The sequence below is a fragment of the Oreochromis aureus genome, linkage group 17 (genome assembly GCF_013358895.1).
Source record: "Oreochromis aureus strain Israel breed Guangdong linkage group 17, ZZ_aureus, whole genome shotgun sequence".
Taxonomy (NCBI): Eukaryota; Metazoa; Chordata; class Actinopteri; order Cichliformes; family Cichlidae; genus Oreochromis; species Oreochromis aureus.
In genome coordinates, this window is record NC_052958.1 from 1,116,137 (window position 1) to 1,141,624 (window position 25,488).

Here is a 25,488-nt window from a genome sequence, read left to right on the forward strand (position 1 = left end):
AGTGTCACATACTGCTCTTTAGCTCCTTCCTTAACAAGCAACTCTTCCTGTTTCAGGCTGAGTGTTTGGCAAGCCCATGCACATCCTGAAATGATTATGTCATATTTTGCAGGAGCAGGTTCACACACACGCACGCACACACACACACACACACACACACTGCTGCTTGGCGTCATCGTCAACATGCAAATAGCATGACAACAGGCCCTAACCCTGAGCCATGCCCGTGGAGCAACATGAGCTTCCAGAACAGGATGATTTATATTGTTCGATCAGTGACCACAGAGCAGCCTAAATCCTTTCCTGCGATTCATGTTCCAGCACATCCATCGTGTTTCTGTCACTCTAACGTAGCGTCTATTTCATTCTTGTCTTACCTTTCCGGATGCTCTCTTCGATTTCGTGGTCGAAGGCCAGCCGATGGCATTTCCTCCACAGCCCCATGTTGGTGGAGTTATACTGCCTACTACATTCATCTGCGGCGCTCATGGCGAACAGCTGCCGTCTGTTCCGGGCCAAAAGCAGCTTCTCTTGCCAGCGGGACACGCTGCTCCGGCTGGCCCGCAGCGGTAGGCTGTTGTTGGGGATGTAGATGAAGCCCGGGTCCTTGCGGCGGCTGGAAAAGCTTCGGCACCGCTCCCTGTACCGTCTGGCGTCTGTCTCGTACCAGTGGTCGGAGCACATCGCCACGGCCAGCATGCCCAGGGCGCAAAGAGAAAGAGAGAGGCCGGCGTAGAGCAGTAACTTCCCCGCAGCCATGCTCGGTTCTGTCACAGCCGCATCAGCACCTCGACAGACGGACAGCTCCTCTGCGGCTTCCCCACCGCTTCAACTCACATCACCTCTGGAGAGCAGCGTCGGGACCATCCTCCGGGTGACCTTTATGTACAAACGGAAGGCGAACCTTTCCGGGGGAACAGTCTGCAGACAAATACGTTTAAACCCCGGACGCGGAGGTTTTCGGTGATAAAGTGCCCACGTCCGTCCTGCGTGCGCGGCGCTGCAGCACCTCGGCGGAGAGAAAAGGAACGCTTATCTCATCTCAGCTCCCAGCCACGGATCCGTCTGTCTGAGTAGGGCGACACCATCAAGCACAAAACACATCAGTACGCCGCTAAGGGTTTAGTTAAGCATGTAGTAGGCCATACTTGACACGAACCACTGCATAACCCACCCACTGACAGAAACGATGAACGAAGAAGAGTGCAAACAAGCAACGAGTGATTTATACAGCCGTATTTACCGAATGTAAAGGTGCGATTGAACCAGCACGAACATGCACGATCTATAACGTGCAGCTCATAGGTTTAGAGAACCAACCTGATGTGTCCACAGAGCCCACGCAGACCGCAGCCCACCAGAGCAGAGCGCAGGGGTATCAGCGCCACAGTCAGCATCCCCAGCACGTCTGAGGGGATGACGGCAGCTGCTACACAGCAGGCCTGTGCGCTGACCAATCAGCACCAGTCTGTCTGGAGCAGCGCCGTCAGCTCACGGGCTACATGACTACAGCTGCCCGCGTGAAATCTTCAGTCAGGTTTGATTTTTGATTCGGATTCAACTTTATTGTCATTACAGTTTGAATCTAATCACACGTGCAAGAGCAGTAAGAGCAATAGGAGCAGATTATATATCAATAAGGGTAGTATGAAAGGTGGAAATAGTTATAAACAGATTATGTACAAATAAGTTAAGTATACAGATGTTTATATTGCTATACAGACGGGCAGATTTACAGATGTAGTATGAACAAATATACAGATGTATCGATCTGTGGTAACCAGATCTACAGAGCGCTACACTGACATTCACTTAAATGGAAAAATCCAACGAAGCAACAATGGAGGCGGAGTGGATTCCCTCACAGTGTTAGAACATTCTGCTTTAAACACTGAAAGCTAGAATCACCCACTTTTAGCTGAGCCCTTCCCTTCAAACCAATTGGGGGGGAGGGGGGGGGGGGAGTGAACAAATGTGATCATGTGAAACAGGTTTTCAGTTGTTTCTAGTGTTTTGCCTCAATAAGTGCTTCCTGCAGGAATACATGTGTTTGACACAGTCACGTGACCGTACATATCTTCAGCTCCTGAACAGGCTGCTGTCAGACTGCTTCATAGTGTATCAAGCACATGTTGGTGGACTGACCAGCAGTGACGTCAAGGCTGGTATTACTGTTCTTTTGAGTGTGTGTTTATTGGTGGAGACATTTACCTCAAAGGTGGTTTTGATAACTATGGTCCATGTTTATTTCTGTGTAGCTCAAATATTTTGTGTCACATTAAAATGAAGCGACAGCTGAAGCCATGTTTTCCTGAATTCAAGTAGTGTTGGTTCTTAAACCTGACTCAAACGTTTCTCAAGTCAAAGAAATTGGATGTTTTTCATCACCCATGAAGAATATGCCATATTCTGCAGAAACTGGCTATTTTAGGACCCAGAAGAGCAGCTTTTCAGTTAATGTAGGCAATATTGAATGCATTAAGATATTAGTATGTTGTATGCTGTTTATTTAGCCTGACACATTTGTTTTGTAGGTGTTTGAGCACTGCAGCACAAAAAGACATTGAGTCACATATTTAGAAGGAAGCTAAAGTAATTTATGATTGGTCATAGTTATGCTGATCAAAGCTGTTTAAATAATTAATTAAGGTACATAAAAAAAAATGCACATTTTAAAAAATTTGGACTGAAAACATCCAGAACAATCTTCGGCTTCTACGTTCTGTTTCTTCATATCTGGCGCCATCTTCTGTTATTAAACTGTAAAAACATAAGAGCAATAGACTGCGGGTGCCACCTAGAGCTGGAATTAATTCAGTGCCGATTCAAAAGATCCATTCAAATTCTCAAAGTAGCTTCGGCTTAAATGAAAATTCGGAAAAAACTGAACAGAATGAAAAATAATAAATGGTAAAGTATTGATCGAGAGTGAAACCACATTTAAAACACAGAGCAGTGTTTGCAGGAAGCTGGCAGGAAACGCTGTGTGTGGCGGGCACAGTTGCAGACCCAAATTTCAGACAGCAGGCGGGACTGTGCTTGGAAACTGGAACTGGCAAATACCAATAGACAGGTTCAAACAGAGAATTGGCACTTAGAGAGGACACACAGTAAGAGGGAGATGGCAACACTGGACGGAGGGAGACAGATACTAAATACAAGAGGGAATCAGGGCAAACAGGAAACACCTGGGGAACATGGCTGGCAACAATCTTAGAGGTGAGATGGGGGGAACAACACTGAACGTGACGCACACAGGACAAGTGGCTCCAGAATAAAACAGGATACACAAACTGAGGCGCAGACTGACTAAAATACAGGGAACAAAGGGAGAGGGCCAAGAGAGGTGAGAGAAAGCAGACAGACACACAGAGACATGACTGGAAACAGGCGACTACACCTGGAGAAGAGAAAGACTTCACAGGGAAGGACACAGAAACGAGACCAGGACATGAAAAGGGGCCTAATAACAAACAAGACAACCTAAACTAGAAATACAGAGAACAAGGAAACATAGTCACACAGGGAGCCCAACAATAATGATTAAACAAGACCCTAACAGAACCCTGCTGGAATGACTCTACATTTAAAATCTTCAGTTGGTAAAAAACAAAATGAAAATGTAGTTCTAATGAGCGAAGACGAAAAAGAAGGAAACACTGACAAAATATAAATAAAGGAAGAAGGCAAAGAACTTGACAGCCTTTAGGTTTACTCAACAAACTAATTCGCTTTGCTGTCGCAACTTAGTTTAAGAAATTTAGTCCAACGTTTGTCAGAGTAAACATTACTCACCTTTCACATGTACTCAGTGGTTTAACATAAGAATCCTCAAACTATCTTCCTTCACTATACCTTTTTAGCATGATAAAATGGTAGGGTGCATACCATTAGTGTTGCCTGTATGCACTTTACATGAGCATCTTCACCTTTCTGCTATCCTGTTGCCTGTTTTGTGGTCTGAGCCATCATCCCCCTCTCCATCATGCTAATGCTCATGCTAACTTAATTATTAAAAACTTTTTCAAACTCCATCTTCTCTACGTCACACTTGTTGCCCAAGGTGGTTAGCAAGAGAATCCCATCTATTATGATGCTAAATCACTGAAGCTCGTTTACTGGCTAATGCTACAGTTGAGGCCAAAATTATTAGCCCCCCAGGAATTTTGGATCATTTTGCTAAACTTTTGCCCAATGTTTGCAGCATTGATTAAACTGATGAAATCAAGAGTGTTGTCTATTTTCATAACGGGGGCTAATAATTTTGGCCTCAACTGTAGCTGGTCTAACTGATCTCAGAACAGTAGGCACCATACCTTCCATCAGTTCAGTCACAGAGTGGCAGTTTATCCACAACGAGCATGCGCAAACCACCAGAAACAAGCTGCTGGCCCCTCAGCTTGCTCATCTCCAGTCTTTGTTAACGTGAGACGAAAACACCTTCAGACAGAGATAGCTACACTTTGCTGTGAGGTGAAACAAGCACAGCTTTCTTCAGCCACAAGATGCCTGTAATGTAAAGGCTGGATGCACATATTATTTGACAGGTGAGTAGCTTTACGACAGAGCTGTCTGACATGAAAGCCTTGCTTTATTTTGGTACATTTTTATTTAAGTCTATTTTCAGATGCGAAAACGCCACAGCTTCAGGTCACCAAGACCTTTACAGTCTAACATCAAAACAATGATGCTGGTACTGTAGATGAGCTTTTGATCTTATAACTCATATTCAACCACAGTAAATAAAAAAAAGGTTCAATATTACTGTGTAATGCACAGCTCTTAGACAAGCGTTTGCAAGAGCATCTTTTCCAAGTGTGCTACTGATGACAATGTCTCATGCATTCTTACACTACTATACACTACACTATTGCTGGTTGTGCTCCACTCTGGACTGGCTGAGTGAATGTGACTACAGTAAAGTGACTCCGTTGCCAGAACTACCATGGCAGGTTCAAGCACATGTGTGCACTGTGGTCCCATAGAGCATTAAGCCGTGGGTCCCATGCACCTACCTTAAATGTCTCATGATACGTTGCATGGACCAGGCAGGTTAGGACCCAAATACAGGACTCTCAAGCTGGACTGAACTTAACAACAGCTTTATTGCTGGAGACAAAACAAACTAAATACAAGGAACTTAACTGTCAGGAACTCAAACACTCGAGATTGTGTGAAAAGGAATGACAGTCAGAAAGAAAGTAAATAGCAAAGATATGTTGAATAGAAAGGTATTAATGAAATGTCACAAAACAATGTCATTAAAATATCATTATGAATTTATAGTTTTTTTATTTATATAGGCACGAATTAAACCCAATTTGTGTGTGTGTGTGTGTGTGTGTGTGTGTGTGTGTGTGTGTGTGTGTGTGTGTGTGTGTGTCAGAAAAAGTGTTAAGCATAGATAAAAGTGCTGCAGAATGAGACTTTTAGAAAGCACCTTTAGTGTTTGACATGAGTAGAGGGTTGCTACAGTATGTTGTCATTCATCTGTCTGCACATGAATATAAACTTGAGTAACGCCCCATTCTTAATCCATAGGATATTTAATATGATGCTGGTGCACCCTTACCAGCTATAACAGCTTTACAAATATTTTATTTTTTTATTAAGGTTTATATGTTGTGTTTTTTTGTTGTTTGTTTTTTTTTTAAAGATGGACGTAAAGTGTGTTAGTAAAGAGTAATTGATTGAATTGAATTATGTGCTGCTGAACACATGGGCTAAATATTGTTTTGAAATGCTTCGTCGTGCACCGTCGCATTATTACCAAGCCAAATAAAAAATCAGCACCTCCTGCACTTATAAGCGAACGAGCTGCATTTAAGCGGAACTTTGCCTATACGTGTCACATCCACGGAACTATTAAGAGCGACGGACTTCCTCTTTGATTGCGTAAACGCATTGGTAGATAAATTAGAATATATCGACTAGGATAGTGTTTTCGAGAATTTAATGACGGCTAATGGATACATATATGTGTAATAAAAACTACTAATTGTTCCAATGATAGATATGTGTAATTCACACAGAGTCGCACAAACAGGAAGTAAAAGAAACAAGCCAATCAGTTCCACGGAGCATGTGTCACGCGTGCTGCACCGTCTCTGGTGAAGGTTACTGTTAGCTGTTACCTGAAGCAGAGGCTACAGACAGATTCTGGAGACAACGCTGTGCGCAGTTGCGGTAAGAATTAATTTCACTGTCATGAAGCTGTTCGTCTGCTCACATCAGCTCACAGACACGAGCTGGTTCCTCGTGTTCTTGGCAGAATGCTGCTTATTATTTACTGGAGTGGGTCTGTGTGCAAACATTATCGAAGTGTTAATAGATCATCCTGTGACTGCAGCATCAGAAACCCTAGTTCTCATATTTACCTGCTGTTCAGTGATCCAGTCTGACTCACTTCGTCGGCTTCCCTCTATAATTTATCCCAGCTGACCCAAAGTAACAAAAAACGTGCTAATATATAATTAGTAATAATTCCTAAAGCTGCAATACAACGAACCTTGCTAACTGAATTATACAGACCCGCGAACGCACTTTGATAAGTTAACATAGTTTATAATCTGGATTTAGCGTGTTTATGTAAATCTACGCCGCTGGACTCCTGGGTTTACCGGCCTGCCGTTAACATTCACGGGAAACTGGAAAATACAATTATGTTTAAAATGTGCGTGATCCGCGCTGCTTGGTTAGTTTTCTTGACAGTTCTCATGAATGGTCAGATGGTCCTCGCTAAGAATTATGGGACGGCATTTTCCCTTTCCTTTCATAAAGGATGCCCCAGTGTTAGGAGAGGCAATTTTGGGGGGTTATGCTTTTAAACGAACAGCATCAAAACACCAACATCATGATTGTAAAGCCAATAATTCCTTTTTTTTAATTAATTAATTAAATTTAGATTTTTATTTATTTTTGGGAAAGCGACTGTTCTCCTGAAAACAATCTGGTGGCTTTAATGAGAAAAACCCTTTCAGTAACGTTCAGGCTTCATAGACTCTGTAGTTTAGTCTTACTTTTCATGTCACTGTTTCTACAGCAATAGGAAAATCAGGCTATTGCATAGCTATGTTAATGCAATAAATATGAATCTTTATGTTTTATTCTGGTTTGATTCCCCATGGGTCAGACACTGTCAGCTCAGAAAATATTGAAATATGAAAGATTAAATTAAATTAGTAACTGGCCGGGTGTGGGTTACTATGGTTTTAAGTTGTTTCTGCCTCCGATGGCTGTTAGCTACTGATATGTGTGTACTTCACTGTCTCTGTGAGTGAAGTGACCTGCAGTCATAGTAAGAATAGGTTAAATATTTGAAATGATTAGGATTGGTGCTTCAATCAGAATCAGAGCACTTTATTAATTTCTATGGAAATGATCCAGTTCCTCCAAGACAAGAACAGACTGAACTAAATTAAATAATACAACATATTATACATCTCCTAAAGTTGAATCTGTTCATCTGGACGTAGCGTTTGGTGGGAGAAACGTTTCGTCACTCATCCAAGTGACTTCTTCAGTCTCAGCTGACTGCAGGTTTCCCCAAACCTTATAAACAGTACATTTGCATAATGACTGAAACCAGCCCACTGAAGGAACAATGGGCTGTGAGGATGAGTGATGAAACGTTTCTCCCACAAAACGCTACGTCCAGATGAACAGATTCAACTTTTGGAGATTTACTTTCCTGGATGATTGAGAATGCATCAAGACGTTTTAAAACACATTATACAGTTTACAAACTATAAGAAACAGCACTAACATATATGGTTCCTTTATTAGCTCCTTTAGCAGAGAGAGGAAAAATTGTACTTTATCATAATTTACAGCAATAATCAACACGACTGACTCAAATGTCTCAGATAATTTAGATGCTAATACTGCATTTTCCAGTTCAGGCCAAAACCTGCTGATCTGTATTAAACCTTGAATGTCAGGCTGGCATAACTAGTTATTACATTAGCATCAGGGAGAAGGCTAGCAATACTACAGCACATGGTATGTTAAATGTTTTTGGAGAAATATTCACTGTTCTTTTTATTGTTTCCTTTACGTATTGTGTATTATTGCTAGGAAAATAAATCAGTTCTTGCTGTATGTATCCCAGTCATATACAGCTATATTTCTCAATAAGTACATATCTGACCACTTTGTAGGCTGGCTGGATCAGCATAGAGTTAAAATGTGCATGATCTTAACAGCTAACAAAGTCATTTCTGGATTCTGGTAAGTACATCTGTACGGATCATCCATCCATCCATTTTGTGCCACTTGTCTGGGTCACGGGTGCAGCAGTCTAACCAGAGACACCCAGAGCTCCATCTCTTCAGCCACCTCCTCTAGCTCTCCTGGGGGGACACCAAGGTGTTTCCAAAAAACCTGAGAAATATACTCTTCTGTGTAGCCTGGGTCTGCCCTGGGGTCTCCTCTCAGTGAAACATACCCAGAACACCTTACCTAGGAGGTGTCAGGGAGGCATCCTAGTCAGAACCACCTCAACTGGCTCCTTTCAGTGTGGTGGAGTAGCAGCTCTACTCTGAGCTCCTCCTGAATAACCAAGCTCTTCACCCTGTCTCTAAGGCGAAGCCAAACCATCGTGTAGCGCAGGGGTGGGGGAACTCTAGGCCTCAAAGGCCGGTGTCCTGCAGGTTTTAGACGTGTCCTTGATCCAACACAGCTGATTTAAATGGCTAAATGACCTCTCAACATGCCTTCAACTGCTCCAGAGGCCTGGTAATGAACTAGACTCTCACCATTACCCCTTGAGTGCAAACTAGAACTTCTGTCCATAAATATTATGAGCAGAACAGCAGAGTCCAAAACCCACTGAAAATGAGTCTGACTTTTTGCATGCAGCGCAGACCAAACTTTCACAACGGCTGCAAGGGAACTGGACCCTGCAACAACAGGCTCGATCTACTCTGGAAGCATCCTGAGGGACACGGTCAAATGCTTGCTCCAAATCCACAAAACACACACAGGCTAGTTGGGCAAACACCCAGATGCCCTTGAATGTTTTGAGAGGATACAGAACTGGTCCAGTGTTCCCTGACAAGCATGAGCACCTCATTGTTCCTCCAAATAAAAGCCCGAAATTTTCACAGTCCTTTCTTACCATGAAGATGAATCACCAGCTCTTTTACAATCATGGAAAAACTTACGTAGAATACTTTTAAACATGCTAAGTTCATGTAACTTTCATGCTGATTAAAAAAGTAAGACAAGTTGTACCACAAAGAAACCCAAACACTGTACATTGTGATATCAGACATGTTTAGTTATTTTTCACATTTTGCTTTGCTACATAACTCCATAGATCCTGTTTGACATATTTGATGTCTTCAGTTTGTATCTACAATGTAGAAAGTAGTAAAAGTAAAGAAAAACGTTAAATGAAAAGGCGTGTTCAAACTTGTCAAATGTCAAACTATATGTTTCTTGTGCTCATCAGTGATGGCAGGCCTGTCCAGCTATGCATTGCGGATGGCCAGACTGAGCTCACAGATCTTTGGAGAAGTTGTGCATCCAACGGACCCGAAATCTATGAAGGTGGTCCAGCTGTTCCAGGAGCCCCCTATGGCCAAGAGGAAGGAGGTGTATGACTGGTACCCACACCACAAGATTTACTATGCTGTGACCCAGAAGCTCAGGTTCATGGGTCTGTTCAGGTACAATAGAACACACCTGTGATACGATGTCAGTATTTACCTTTGTAAAAGCAAAAATGGCTTCATTTATTTTTACACAGTTGTGCTGCTGAAACACATTTTTAAGAGTTTGAAAGTTCATGACTTCTGATATTAACATTTATTTTCATTTTTTGCGGGATTTACAAAAAAAATGTAAAACAAATCCCACTGTTGTCATTTTGTCCCTTTAAAAAATGTAATTGCATTACAGTGTAGGTGTGATAATGAACTGAATGGATAACTGAGGATCATCCTAATTAAACAACAAACAAATATAAGTATACATGCTGAAGTGTGTTTTGTTTGAACGACATTTTTTAAATAATTGAAATTTACACTTCGGCATGAAACACTGTAACATACAATAAGTATGTCAGTGCAGGAGCAGTTACATTGTTTCCAAAACCAAAAAAGATAACCAGGAAGTGAAGGCTGGAATCTGAGAGATCCAAGCTCCGCCCTCTGCGTTGGCCTCTGTCAGTGCCTCTGAAGTTTAATCAGCCACTAGTTATTACTTCAGAAAGAATATGAAGTGACTTATAAATGGAGGAAAAATGTGAACTGCAGTTGCTTCAGAAAGTACTTTGACTCCTTTGCTTTTTTGTTAAAAACTGAAATGACTCATTTACAAAAGTATAAGACCCTGAATGCTTTAACGGTACTTTAAAGGTCATCATGAGTAAGTCTGATGAAGAGGGGTTTTTTTACTTTCTTTGATTCTGGCATATTGGACGGCATCTTCGGTTCTATCCATAAATGTTAATAATGTAAAGTGTGGTTCATGTCTGGACTGTAACTCAACGACAGTTCTTGTTTCTCAGCATCGTCTTGGCCTCGTGCTGAGAGCTGACCCACTGCCTCAGTGTCAGGTCGCTGCTCACTGGAGCAGGTTTTCCTACCATGGAGCTGTGCAGCCTGACAACATCCTGCCACTCCCACACTTCCCACTAGTTTTTAATCACTTAATTATTCTTAATTACTAATTAACTTGTTACTAGATATGCATTTTTTTCGTTATTTATTCTGTTTTGTGATGAAATGTTTCTGTGGCCCAGATATTGAACTGATTGCATCCAAATTATTTGCTGTATCAGGGTTTTTGTTTCTTTGTTTGCATTCAAAGATCATGTGACGTGGAGGTGTCGTCATTCATTCTATTATGGAAAATGTCTCATGGTTACCAGTGGGGATTTTAACCACGCCTCACTGGAAAACAGTAAGTCGAGTGTGCACCAGAACACAGAGAGCGAGAGGTGCTGTGTGGTAATGCTGCTAAAGCACACAGTGTCACTGGAGTTATTAGGCTAGCTGTTTGAAGCTGCTGAGGCACTGCAGGAGTCCACGTGCTGGAATGAACTTTGTAAACCACATGGAGAGGACATTAATAAGCTGTATGACAGAATATATCACATTTGTGTGTAACTACACCATCTTACCATCTCAGGGCTGCATGTTGCTTTGTGAACAAGAAGTTTTGGCTCATTACTTCCCTTAAAGACGTGTTTAACTGCTCAGGTCAGCGGTGTCCAACCCCAGGTCTCGAGGGCCGGCGTCCTGCAGGTTTTAGATGTGTCAGCTGATTTAAATGGCTAAATGGCCTCCTCAGCATGTCTTGAAGTTCTCCAGAGGCCTGGTAATGAACTCATCATTTGATTCAGGTGTGATATCTAGAACCTGCTGGACACGGCCCTCGAGGCCTGGAGTTCCCACCCCTGGCTTAAAGCTTCCAGGTCAGGCTCCCACTGAGGAGGGTCCAGCATGAGCTAAAGGGGAAGCTGAAGAAATACAAGGACTACTAGCTTGAGCGGAACAGCACAAGATGTGTGGAGAAGAATGAAGAACATCACTGTGTTTAAGTGACTGGTTGTGGCTCAGGTGGCCGAGTGATGGGAGAGTGGGTCGTTTACCAGTTGGGAGGTCGAGGAAACGATCCCCAGCTCCTCCTGTCCATCTGTCAAAGTGTCCCACTGAACCCCGGTTGCCCCCGATCCATCCATCAGAGTGTGAATGTTACATAAACCTGCTTCACTGTATGAGTGTGTGTGTCCACCAGTCCACTGAATGTGACAGACGACCAGTGAGCAGCCTGGAGAGAGCAAATTAGTTGCACCATTCCTCCACCAGGTTTAGCTCACAGCCCTCTGCTGCTTCCACACCCTTACTGCCTTTAGTGATTACCCCCAGTGGGAAGCAAAAAGTTCAAATCGAAACCCAGATATGCTCGGGCAGCTGTTATGTTGCATACCTGTGCAGGTAAAGTCTGCAGAGATGTCCTGTACCCTTCTTCAAAGTGGCTTTCTTCTGCTTCACCAGAAAGTCCTGAGTGATGGTTTGATAACTTTCTGAAGAGATCTCATATGAAAAACAGTGAAATCCATAAGATGAAGTGCATGTAAATATGGCAAAAGTAAAAACTGTGTCTAATCAAATTTTTAATTCGTTTTAGAGATGAGCATGAAGACTTCAAGGAGGAGATGCGTCGTCTGAGGAAACTAAGAGGAAAAGGGACGCCAAAAAAAGGAGAGGGGAAGAGAGCAGGCAAGAAGAAATGAACTGCCACGCTTCTGCTCCCCGAGGCTGCACAGGACTCGACGTTCTTTGGTTTCTGTGCAGGCTGCACTGGTCGGTGTGCACTGTGGTGGGATGCTGGTCCTGAGAGCGTTCCACTGGTCGGGACTGTCCTTTGTTTCTGTGCTGACAGGACGTTCTGAGTCGGGCATATTCCACTTCTGTTAAATTGTGTATGTTATTGAACATGTGTGTGTGTGTGTGTGTGTGTGTGTGTGTGGTAGTAAGAGGGCTGTGCTTATATCTTATTACCACATAATAATGCCTTTCTGTAGAACAGCCCAGGAGGAAGTGTTAGCTGCTGATAGCTTGACTGTGGATGGAACAGCTCAAATGTATAGAAGTAGACACCCTTATTTTTCACAATAAAGTCAATGTGATAAATCTGCAGAGTGGTGCAAAACTTTGTTTTATTGCCTTTTAAAGAAGAAAAATCAAAAAGAGGGGGATAAAATCCCTCCATGTAGGAAACACTCAGCATACACTGCTATCCACAATCTATGTTTTTCTGGGTCGACCTGCTGACATAAGCATATATGGTCATTAAACGATTTGTGAAATACTGAGGCTGGTGGAATCATCGACCAATCGGAATGATTGCCAGCTCCTATTGTTCAAGAGTTGAAGTATCATTGGGCAACATACTGAACCCCGAGATACTCCGATGGATGCACTGGGTGTGTGTGTGAGAATGTCGGACAGTACTTGGGCACAGATAAAAGCACTGTATGAGTGTGTGTGACTGGGTGAATGAGACTTGTAGGAGAAAGTGCTTTGAGTGCTCACATTGAGTATTAAGGTGTTCTTAGCAGCCCATCCATTTACCGCATTCGGACTTCCATGACATTAAGAAAAAGGTTTGCTATTGCAGGTAGTTACTAAACCAGGGGTGGGGAACTCCAGGCCTGAGGGCGGTGTCCTGCAGGTCCAACACAGCTGATTTAAATGTCTTGAAGTTCTCCAGAGGCCTGGTAATGAACTCATTTGATTCAGGTGTGATATGTAGAGCCTGCAGGACACCGGCCCTCAACACTTGGAGTTGCCCACTTGTGATCCTATAAGAAGGCTGCTAAATTTATTCACACTGGGCCCTCGTGTGAATAAATGTTTTAATTCAGATATTGTTAATGTTCGGGTCTCACTGCACTGCCATCTTTGTGCGGACTTGTTTTACTGTGGCTGAGCGCACACTCATAATCAGCCACGGTTCGCTCATGCTAAGCCCGTGTTTCCTACCACGCTGAGTACTGAGGGGCTGAATCCTGGCACTCGGCACGCTTCAGGTCATCCAGGGTTGCTACCCTGCAGCACTCCTGCGTGTTCAGCGTACCGGGCACCTGAAGCTCCCAGCGGCAGGTGGACGCAGGAAGGCTGTAAGAAGCTCTCCGTGGTCGTTTCCAGCACCGTGGTCGTTTCAAACGGCTGCTTTTCCCGGTTTTACTCAATCGAAAGAGGTCCGGAGCTCTGGCCCGTGCCTCTGTCTCCCCCTCCTGTCCTCAGCACCGGGTTGCGTTTTCCTCGATTATTTTCCACTCACTTTCTCGCAGTTTAAAATGGCGGCGTTGAGCAGCGCCGAGTCCCCACCGCCCGTCTTTAACGGAGACACCACGGAGCTGGAGCCGGGCAGGGAGCGGGGCCTGGACGAGCTGGGCGCCGGACTGGACTCGTCCTGCTCGTCGGGGATCCCGGGAGGTCCGCAGGATGAGGAGGTAAGCCCCACGGCAGCGGGTCGAAGCTGGGCAGGGGACACGGGCTCCGAGCGGAGGTAATTGGATGGAAAGGTTCGGGAAACGGCGGCTGGAGCCCGGGCGGTGGGCTGCGGCGCAGGGCTGGAAATGCGAGCGGCCCCGGCTCACCCGGCTCGCGGGCCGGGCTCCGTGGCGGGGGAAGCTCCAGGCTGCGGAGCTGTGTTTGTGTCGGGCCTGCTCGCTTCGCTCTCCAGCCTCACAGCATCTGCAGCCTGCTGCGACAACAGCACACGCGCACACACACGCGCGCACACACCGCTGTTCAAAGCACAAAGACGCAGTTTAGCGCTTCGTGGTGTGTCGTGCGGAATTGTGGTGCGGACAAAGTTTGACGGCGAGCGGTGCTGCGAGGCCTGCGCTCACAGGGCTGCTGCCGGGGATGCTGATGGTGGACCTGGAGGCTAGCCCGAGTCGTGCTTGTGGTGTTTGAGGTGTGATTTAGCCACACATGCTACTTTTCTTAATGTGACACGATATGACTAGCATCTCCGCAACTCCTGCACACACACACGCAGAAAGCATCAGGCTGTGTCCTCAGCAGTGTCCGCACTGACCACGTAGCCTAGCCTTGATTCTGCAGGTCACAGGCCTCCCTGCTGGACCACGACAGCAGCCTGAAGCACACAGCAGGATGGCTTTGTCTTAAAGTTTGGAACAAACAACACTGCAGCTCATATCTGACGTGAACACATTTCCCTGCTATGTCATACAGAACATGAGAAATCCGTCACAGGCTTTGGCAGCACCCATTTTAGGGTCCAGAACTCCTGCGTGAACATTTGGAGAGTTCCTGTGTCCACGTCTCTGTCACTGCAGCTCAGCTCTGTAGTGAGAGCTCCAGGGCCCTGAGCTCACCAGAGACTAAAAATAAAAGCATTTAAAGACTGCGCTGACTCTGGATTTTAGTCTCTGGAGCATCTACGGTGTGGTGGCCTTAGTGTGTCGGTTACAGGCGCGCATCTGCTGGTTTCTCTTAAAATTTCTGTAATCACACATCTGAGCTCAGCTATAACTCTTAGGCTTCTTCATAAAATGGTGTAGTGTGTATTTTAGAGGGGCTTTTTTTCATGTGCCATTCAAACTCCAGATAACATCCGGTGCAGGATGTGTTGAGCCCTGGTCCACACACAGCGCTGTTTTATATGAAAAACTGCAGATGAAGTCTCTGCAAAGCAAACTCACCTGTCCCGGCGGCACCGTTCTCCATCAGCTGGTTTGAGTCGTTTCTGGATCATCTACTCTCTCTCACTGCGTCTCGCTGAGAATGTTCCATGTTTGGTTAAAAATATCATCAGAAATTATTTTATGGCTCAAACTATTGATTTAAAGGAAAACCCGGGATGAATATTTTGGTGCCTCAGTTTGGACATCACCCTGAGAGGATTAAACGTCATCCCAGAACACTGGGATAATTCAAGACTGCTATCTATACAGTACAGCTAGCAAACTGTGATCCATTGGTTATCCAACTCTGCCGCTGTGCAGCTGGATAGAAAATCAGTCTTTATTCCCTAACACGACCTTCATGTTGGATTTCCCAGCATGTCTCAAGCTGTGTAAACATAAACTGTAGCTTTTCTGACCCTATTTAAAAATAATCATTTCTAAATTCTGTAAGTTTGTGTTTGGCTGGTTATTGAATTAGCTTCATTCTGATTATTTTCAGGACTTTGTGGGACGGAGAAACTATTTGAACCTGCTGTGCATTGGAAACTTGGACAAAGCTCCAAAGTGATTAAAGTAATGAGAGCTGAGCTTGAGCTAGGACGGTGTCTGATGGTGCTTTTCAGTTGCATTCTGTTCATCCAAGATCAGATGTTGTCAGCTGTCACAAGTGTCCATATTTACAGGATGTGGTCATTAATGTGTGACCAGAGTAAAGGATCGTCCAGGTATGGAAATCCCAGGAAGCTGATGCTGTTCATCTGGACCATGAACACAATCAAAAAGTTGATTCATGTCCAGATGAACAGAATCAGGGAGACTTTTCAGAGCAGGCTCTGTCTGTTTGGAGCAGCATCGGAGCTTGACACTGAGAGGAGAAGTAAAAGATGGTGAGGATGGATTATTGATTAATGCTGGGGAACAGTTGTTTTAACATTAGTATAAAAAGCTTTGCTTTAGAAACTCTCCCTTTTTTCTACAAGTACAATTCACATCACTTAGTGTGTGCACAGAGCACCAAATCAAAACAGTACTAGTTTCAAGGTATGAGGAGTTGGACCATAAAACATTACCGATGGAAACCAACTGTCCAGTGATCAGCTGTGAGCCACTCAGAGGTCAGATGACAGGTGGGGGAAAGCAAAGTGCAGAGATGACCAACAAAATGTGACAAAGCACAGGAGAGCAAAGATGTGGAGTAGTGGCATAAAAACCTTGAAACCTTGCTTCAGTTTCCCAAATGATTGATCCTCAGCAGCTGTTAATGGGCAGCGTTAGGACAGTGATACGTTTTTAAGAAAGCCAAACTTTTGTTTCAGAAACGGATCAAACGGCTAACTGCAGGCCTGAAAGTGAAATCTCACTCTAGCATCTCCTGACTTGAAGTGATTAGCCGCCTACTAACTGTAAAGAGTGTAAAGCAGTCAAAGTGCATCGCTGTGGTGGAGAATCGTCAGTGAGATCAGAGAAGACACAAATGTCCGCTTTCCTTTCCAGACATCAACATGATGTTGTCTCCTCTGCCTGTCTTCTTTGACACTGAGAGGATACCATGTATTTATTTTTTATCTATTTATTAGAGATTTGAGTCTTTTTTATTTCCCCAAGTTGATTAGTATTGTTTTACATTTATAATTCTAAATGTGTAAATTTAGCACACATAAAGTCAGGTATATAGAGCATAGCATGATGACCACTGCATGACCCTGCGGCTAAACTGAATGCATCACATTACGCTTCCACTATAATAACAACAGTTTTGTCTGAGAGGGACGGGCGATATGAGGCGAATCTGATATCACGATATTTTTACGTGATATATATCACAATATCTGTAAATAACCTTAAATGTTATTTTTAACCACATAGTGCTAACACTGCACTGGTATACTCATTCAAATAGACAAGTCAATGTTTGTTTTCTACGCTGAAAACAAAAAATCTGAATGAATTGAAACATTTTATTTTACCCACATTTGCACACACAGGTTTTCCACAAATGACTGTGACAGTAAGTCTCTCCCTGTGGTCAACACTAAACCTTTAACGAACAAAAGATCAGCAACGACACAAAAGTCTGGATAGTAACTATAAAACGACTGACCTGGGACCGTTACAGGTGTCACGGGTAGTTTGTTTAACGTGTTCTTTGGTGCGTTTGGAGACGTTCGTGTGCCAAGTTTTAAACATTGATTTTGCAGGTAATAACTTCTCAGCTGGTGGAATAAATTTGTGGCACTGCTGCCTTTTAGTGACAATAGTTTCACAGCATGTTTGTCAAATTACCACGTTTTGCAAACAGCTTATGATAAAGCGATTTCAGCCATGGAAAAACCAGCGATACATCGAGTATATTCGATATATCGCCAGCCCCTATATCACAAACATAAAAATAGACTAGTGTTATACTAATATTTGAACAGATTACCGCTATAAACAAAATAACTGCACTTATTTTGCTAGTACTAGCTGCTAACAGGCAATGACAGAAGGCCCTCTTAACCTATAACCAGATTTTTAGTTTGCCAAGTGTGGCAGTGTGCAGATAATGTGCCCAGTGCCAAGTGTCCAACCATGTTTATATATGATTTGCTTAATGGAAAATGTTATTGGTGGTGAGCTGCCCCTCCCAATGAAAATCCTAGCATCGTTGGCTCTGGCACCTCCAGCTCCACCGCATTGCTTTTGTCAGTGCCACAGTCTCCAAACCATAGTGTAAATGAAGAACTCACGCACAATGATAGCAGCTTCAGCTTTTGTTTATTCGCAGTATTTTGTGTGCTTTCTTTCTAATGGGTTGCAATTCAACTCAATTTGATTTATACAGCGCCAAATCATAACAACAGTCCCTTCAAGGTGCTTTATATTGTAAGGTAGACCCTACAATAATACATACAGAGAAAAACCCAACAATCATATGACCCCCTATGAGCAAGCACTTTGGCGACAGTGGGAAGGAAAAACTCCCTTTTAACAGGAAGAAACCTCCGGCAGAATCAAGCTCAGGGAGGGGCGGGGCCATCTGCTGTGATTGGTTGGGGTGAGAGAAGGAAAACAGGATAAAGACATGCTGTGGAAGAGAGCCAGAGATTAATAACAGATATGATTCAGTGCAGAGAGGTCTATTAATACATAGTGAGTGAAGAAGAAACACCCAGTGCATCATGGGAATCCATGGGAATGAATTAAGAAGCAGAAAGTTAGCGGCCATCCAGGTCTTTATGTCTTTAAGACATTCCTGCAGTTTAACTAATTGGTGTGTGTTACCTGGCTTCATGGATAGATAGAGCTGCGTGTCATCTGCATAGCAGTGAAAATTTATGCTATGTCTTCTAATGATGCTGCCTAAGGGAAGCATGTATAATGTAAACAGAATTGGTCCTAGCACTGAACCCTGTGGAACACCATAATTGACCTTAGTGTGTGAAGAGGACTCTCCATTTACATGTACAAACTGGAGTCTATTAGATAGATATGATACAAACCACTGCAGTGCAGTACCTGTAATACCTACAGCATGTTCTAATCGCTCTAATAGGATATTATGATCGACAGTATCGAACGCAGCACTGAGGTCTAGCAGGACAAGCACAGAGATGAGTCCACTGTCAGAGGCCATAAGAAGATCATTTGTAACCTTCACTAAAGCTGTTTCTGTGCTGTGATGAGCTCTGAAACCTGACTGAAACTCTTCAAATAAGCCATTCCTCTGCAGATGATCTGTTAGCTGTTTGACAACTACTCTTTCAAGGATGTTTGATATGAAAGGAAGGTTGGAGATTGGCCTATAATTAGCTAAGACAGCTGGGTCTAGAGATGCTTTTTAAGTAAAGGTTTAACTACAGCCAGCTTGAAGGCCTGTGGTACATAGCTGATTATTAGAGATATGTTGATCATATTTAAGATCGAAGCATTAATTAATGGCAGGACTTCTTTGAGCAGTTTTGTAGGAATGGGGTCTAAAAGACACGTTGATGGTTTGGAGGAAGTAATTATTGAAGTTAACTCAGAAAGATCAAATGGAGAAAAAGAGTCTAACTTAACATCGATGGTACTAAAAGTAGCTGTAGATAATATTACATCTGTGGGATGATTATTGGTAATTTTTTCTCTAATGATAAAAATTTTATTTGTGAAGAAGTTCATGAAGTCATTACTAGTTAACGTTAAAGGGATTGTTGGCTCAGTAGAGCTCTGACTGTTTGTCAGCCTGGCTACAGTGCTGAAGAGAAACCTGGGGTTGTTCTTATTTTCTTCAATCAGTGACGAATAGTAAGATGTTCTGGCTTTGCGGAGGGCTTTCTTATAAAGCAGCAAACTATTTCTCCAGGCTAAATGATGATCCTCTAAATTTGTGACACGCCATTTCCTCTCCAGCTTACGAGTTATCTGCTTTAGGCTACGTGTTTGAGAATTATACCACGGAGTCAGGTACTTCTGATTTGAGGCCTTAGTTTTCACAGGAGCTACAGTATCCAGAGTCGTACGTAGTGAGGAGGTAAAATTATTAACAAGATAATCGACCTCTGTTGGAGTAGCGTTCAGATAGCTGCTCTGCTCTGTGTTGGTACAGGGCATTGAAGAAGGAAGTGACTTGCGAAGTCACTTCCTAGCACTCACTTGAGTCAGCCCTCTGCTTAGTGCTCTGCTCAGCTGTCTCTCCTCCAGGTTAACTGTCCTACTTCAATAGGGGAGGCATAATTGGCTGATGTGGCATCAGCCTCCCCTTCCCCACACCCTGAACCCTCTGCTTCCCTCTTGCTGCTATCCTACTTTGACGCTTCACCCCTGCACTCGCCTCCACCCTGCCTGCCTGTACTCTTTTCTTCACCCCTCGTGTCCACTGTTCACTTCCTTCGATGGTTGACCAGATATTTAAACTCTACCATCACTCTCTCTACTCCTTGCATCTGCACTGTCCCACCTGCCTGACTCGTATTTATACTTACGCTTCTATTGATTTTCATCTCTTCTCTCCAGAGCATCCCTCCACCTCATAGGATATTGGACTCCTACTCTCACTACAGATGAGTGTCGTCTGCAAACAGGTGCTTCTCTGGCCTCACCTGTCAATCTGTCCATTAGCACTGCAAACCAGAGCGGGCTCAGATCAGATCCCTGATGTAATCTCACCGTCCTTATGCTCTTCGTGCACCACCCTCACATACTTCTCTGCCACTCTTGACTTCTTCATGCAGAACCACAGCTCCTCTCTTGGCATGCTATCATCTGCTTTCTCTGATCCGTAAAGACTCGGTGAAGCGTCACATCTGTAGTCCTCTTCCACTCGGTGCATGAAACCATACTGCTACATACTGATTGACACCTCTTTTCTTAACCTGGCTTCAACTCTTTCCCATATCTTCATGGTATGCCTCATCAGCTTTGTCCCTCTGTTTTGGTTTGCAGCTCTGCACATCACCCTTGTTCCTGATACTTGGTACTAGTTGACTAAGCAAGGAAAAAGTTCATAATGCACATCGTGCATTATAAACATGCATGTTAAACACTTCACCCATTTTCTCTCACTTACTGACCTCCTCACCCAACGCTCAGGCATAGACCATCTACCTTTCAGCGAAAGCTAATTTCTGCTTTCTGTCTCCTGCATTGTAGATGATGACTTTGCCTCCACACCTAAACAGAATAATGAGTACAGTCGGGATAACAGTAATAAAAAAGTAGGGCTGAGCTGTTCTTTCCTTTAACTTTAAACTCTCTTTTCCTTTCCTGTGCTGTCTGTCTTGGGGGAATTAGCTCTCACTTCTCTCTATCCGCGTAATACAGTAGCATTAGCATTAGCATTAGCTGACACACTGAAGCACTTTGTGTATTCACTGTGTGTTTTACACGTTACTGTCTTCATCCTTGCTCTGCTTCAACACTCGCTAGATGCTGAAGTGCCTCAGACAACAACTTGTATATATTACAGTAATCAGTAACAGAGTACTGTTTCAGTAATTATAGTTACAACTTTGTTGCTACTTGTGTTAACAAAATTCTCGCTTATCTGCACACTGGGTGGGTCGAAAGAGGGGAAACAAAAAACATCGAGCTTGCTGCTTTTTTGTTCCGCACACATGGGCCACAGGCCCGATGTCAGTGTAGATATGGTCACTACTTTAGTGCTTTAGAGCAATTTAAAAATAAGAGTGCAACAGTAAAACTGCACCCAGGACAGAAGTGGCTACATTATGCTGCTAACACAGTTGCAGCACTTTGGACTGAACTTCAACAGGTAACAAAGGCAGCGGCGCAACATCCGTGTCGACCTGAATCGCTGTAACGGTCGCTCTGAGGTCCCGATGGGCTGGTTTTCATCTTCGCTGTGTTCATACATGAAAAAACTAAAAGAAAAATGATGTGTGTCTCTATGTGTGTGTGTTAGCATAAGGACTTTTGTTGGTGTGAGTCTGTAGTCTCAGCTTTATATTGTGATCTGGTAATTATGCAATAATGGATTTCAGGTCATTTTACAGAGGAAGACGGATGTAATGTAACAGGTGTACTCTGGTAGAAACTAAGTAACATACTGTGGTTTAAAGAAAAGTCATGAGTAATGTGTAAACACTACTTTTTTTGAGTAATGAACCTAATGCTGGTTCTGGCCCACCTTTAACCCCTGAGTGTAGCGCTATAAATGATGCATAAGTTATTTGGTTTTGCTCGTTTCATCTCTTTGCGTGTGATAAGCCCGGTGATGGAGGGTTGGCTCTTGTGTTGCTGTTTCCTCCAGTTTAGGTTCAGAATAGTTTGAAGACGGATGTGGAATAATAACTCTCTTCAACTATCATGAAAGTAACGAGGCTGAGTAAAAAGTACAGATATTTGTGTAAAATACGAAGCTGTCAGAAAAATAAAGACTCAAATCACAAATACCATAAAATTCTATTTCAGCACAGTAACACAAACTCTGTGTTTTGTTACGTCTCCGCTCTGGCTGTTGTATGTCGAGCTTTACTTGGACCCGTTACTCGTCTTGGTGACAAAGCTGAGGAAACGGCACATAATGTGACAAAAATGTGCCACAGGTGTCTCCACCAAACACCCAGCGATCGAACACCACCCTGTTAGTAAAGGAGCTACAGCCCCACTGTCCCCAGCTACTTCACTGAGGTCCTGAAAGTAGAAAGAAAGAACCCAATTAAATACTTTATTTTTTTACTGTCATTCTATCAAGAATTCTGTTTTCATAAATCACAGTGACATGAGTCTTTACATGACTCCAGTTTTTCTAACACAGTGAGACCTTTTTTTTTTCTGGTCTTCTGTCTTTCCCAGTACACAATGTACATGTTTTCTATGCAAAGGTCAAAGGTCAAGTTTGGATAAAGACAAATTTCAACCAAGCACATGGTAATTATATCAAATACAACAGAGTCTAACAACGTAGCCATCATTAAGCTGTTATGGTTCCTCTGCAGGACATGGACTGTTAATGTGTGGATTACTTGAACTTAAGGAAGGACGGGGCCTGGAAAACTAGCAACTTCTTTTTGTCGGGGTCCAGAAAACACAAATACAAAATGGCATTACATAACAAATCCAAACAGCTCCCTCACCCACCCACAGTCTGCACAAAGGGTGTATCTTCAGATTATTTGTGGGATATCTAAAAACAACATAAACTGTAAATGCAAATCAAAAAACCTGCACAGCTTTTTGCTAAAATTGGAAAATAAGGGTGTCCTTACAGTGATGCACATGGGACCATAAAGGTTTTATTTAGGAAGGACAGTTACAATAAACACATTAAAAATACTGGTCCCAGTGAAATTTGACAAAAATTTGCATGAATGAAGAGTGAACGATTTAGATTGTGCCGTTCAAAGGTCACTGTGAACCCAGATTACATCTGTACATCTCCAGGGGTGTCCATGTTATCTGATCCTGGTATAATAATGTCATGTGCCTACACAATGAAAGCATATTCTGCACATAATGCATAGGAAGGAGTCATGTTTTAGACTTGCAAGTATTTACTGAGCCTTTTAACCGTGTTTCCTTGCAGATCTGGAACATCAAACAGATGATAAAGTTAACACAAGAACATCTGGAGGCTCTCCTGGACAAGTTTGGCGGAGAACACAACCCTCCCTCCATTTATCTAGAGGTAAGATCGTTTTGGCTTCAGTGAACAGAACTTGCTGTGACCCTCATAAATGTCACCGGAGGTGTTGAAGCAGTCGAGTTCGTTCCTCACGGTGTCTTCTTTGGCAGGCCTATGAGGAGTACACCAGTAAACTGGACGCTCTGCAGCAGAGGGAGCAGCAGCTGCTGGAGGCCATCGGTAACAGCGCAGACTTCTCCTGCTCTCAGTCAGCTTTACCAGCCCTTCTTGAAGTCAAGATAGGAGGTTGTGGGGTTGGTGCAGGGCCTCAGGCTTTCCCCTCGGCCCCGAACACTTTGGCTGTCCTGCAGACCCCCACTGACACAAGCCGAGCCAACCCTCGCTCCCCCCAGAAGCCCATTGTCAGGGTCTTCCTCCCCAACAAACAGCGAACAGTGGTATGTGTGACCCACTCTCTCGGGAACAGTAGATTTTAGATGTTCAGAGTTAATATATGCTCTCGGTGATCTTTGCATCTGGTCTTTCACAAACTGCTTTTTCATGTTGACTTAGTTTTTGCTGAGTTAATGATGATACAGTGTAACATGTAACGTGTTGCTGAACATGGTGAGGAACACGTGATTATTATTTTGTCATACATTAAACCTCAGAGATGAAAGACGGCGTGCAGTCTTTTTGACTTTAGGTTGCACAAACTGCTCTGTCTCACTCGCTGTCAGATACTCACAGCAATAAAGATCTCTAGTTTAAAATAAAACATGGTTTTACCTTAAGGCATAAATATTATAAGTCCCTTTACATATTTGTATTTCCATTCAATTGAAAATAGAGCATTGGGCAGATACTAACCCTGAGTTTGTCACCAGAATCTCAGAGTTAGTATGACTGTTGGATAAAAAGCACGTGGGTGTGGAAAAAAAGTGCTTGTATGAATGGGTGAATGAGGCAAGTTGTATAAAGTGGTTGGAGGTAGAGTAGAAAAGCGCTGTATCAGAACCAGTCCATTTACTATTCAACATCTTAATCCCACACCAGGGAAATGCACTCGTTAAAGCAGCAAAAAGGGTCCGAAAGGAAATTATAGATGCATATTGTTCAGTCTGACTCCTGTCGGGATAAAGGCCTGCAGCTCATCCTACACCGTGGTTGTAACAGCTGTGGTCGGAGGAGCGAGAGTTGGTGTCCATAATGGACATCAGCTTGGCTCTTCCTCTGAATTATTGTTGCACATTTGAGGAAACATCAGGCTTGATTTAAACATTGCATTCTTAACTTTGAAAAGTAAACTGTGACTAAAGATTATAGCCAAGAAGATGTACTGACTTGGTTTTTATTACTAAGACAAACTCTTTGTAAGCTCGCTCCGTGCTTATTATAAAAAAGTCCTGCAGATCGACTCGTTCAGATATGTACAGGACGGGTGCTTCTCTTTTCCGTCTCTGGCTAAACATAGTTCTGTGTGACAGCGTCTGGCTCAGCTTGGGAATGATTTCTGCAAAAATCTGCACAAAACTTCAATTTGTCATTAAAGTGCATTCACAGGTCTGCTGTGGTTTAATGCAGACGAAGGCTGAGAGCATTAGCCTGACCCATAAAGTCAGAGTAAAGCTCTGCACAGGGCCACGTCAGCTGGATCGTCAGTGCTCTGCTTCTCTGAATGTTGACGATGACTGAATGTAATGCTGCTGTACTGCTGCCAGCCTTCCCTGAAACGATGACCTGTGGCTGCTGGCTGAGAGATGTAAAACCCAAACCTGGTGTGGTTACGTCCTGTCGTTTCTGTGTCGGTTCAGTGAGTGTCGTTGTGCTGCCTTCAGGTCCCGGCACGCTGTGGGATGACTGTGAGGGACTCCCTGAAGAAAGCCTTGATGATGCGAGGACTCATTCCAGAGTGCTGTGCGGTCTATAGGATACAGGATGGGTAGGTGTCTCACAGATTTATCAGTTGGTGTTCATGTCACTGCATCCCCTCGTGAGTTATTACAGTTTGTGTTTAAAGGATCAACTTCACTGTGACATTATGTTAATTTTACCTCTGCTTCTTCGTTACAGATATTATAAGAATGGACTGATGTAGGTGTCATGTGCAGATTCCCTGGCTGGCAGTCAGGATGTACTTCCACTTTAATGTTTAGCCAGTTTTTTGCTTCAGGCCTTTATCTGCTGACATAAGAACTATAGTATGGAAATGAGTTTGGAAACAGCTGGGAATCTCCTTCACGTGAAATGTACAGTCCTGGGAAAA

General features: G+C 43.4%; 3 protein-coding genes across 4 annotated transcripts in view; 2 read left to right on the plus strand and 1 right to left on the minus strand.

Moving 5' to 3' along the window:
- Nucleotides 1-357: 357 nt before the first annotated feature.
- On the minus strand, nucleotides 358-1,400 carry LOC120433987 (transmembrane protein 178B-like). The gene is made up of 2 exons (XM_039601321.1): nucleotides 1,321-1,400; nucleotides 358-1,069 (listed from the first exon to the last, which is right to left on the minus strand). The coding sequence occupies exon 2, from the start codon at nucleotides 757-759 to the stop codon at nucleotides 358-360; it is 402 nt and encodes a 133-aa protein (XP_039457255.1). The 5' UTR covers nucleotides 760-1,069; nucleotides 1,321-1,400.
- Nucleotides 1,401-5,877: 4,477 nt separating this feature from the next.
- On the plus strand, nucleotides 5,878-12,650 carry mrps33 (mitochondrial ribosomal protein S33). Its single transcript, XM_031726311.2, has 3 exons — nucleotides 5,878-6,186; nucleotides 9,455-9,671; nucleotides 12,139-12,650. The coding sequence occupies exons 2-3, from the start codon at nucleotides 9,457-9,459 to the stop codon at nucleotides 12,242-12,244; spliced, it is 321 nt and encodes a 106-aa protein (XP_031582171.1). The 5' UTR covers nucleotides 5,878-6,186; nucleotides 9,455-9,456; the 3' UTR covers nucleotides 12,245-12,650.
- A 647-nt stretch (nucleotides 12,651-13,297) lies between these two features.
- The window catches only part of braf (B-Raf proto-oncogene, serine/threonine kinase), a 34,033-nt gene continuing 21,842 nt past the window's right edge, over nucleotides 13,298-25,488 (plus strand). Inside the window, exons 1-4 of one of the 2 annotated variants that reach the window (XM_031726310.2) lie at nucleotides 13,298-13,969; nucleotides 23,184-23,285; nucleotides 23,393-23,680; nucleotides 25,061-25,164. In XM_031726310.2, the coding sequence (XP_031582170.1) occupies nucleotides 13,814-13,969; nucleotides 23,184-23,285; nucleotides 23,393-23,680; nucleotides 25,061-25,164 (650 nt within the window). In that variant the 5' untranslated portion in view covers nucleotides 13,298-13,813. The remainder of the gene's footprint in view (nucleotides 13,970-23,183; nucleotides 23,286-23,392; nucleotides 23,681-25,060; nucleotides 25,165-25,488) is intronic. The other variant, XM_031726309.2, reaches the window with a different exon arrangement.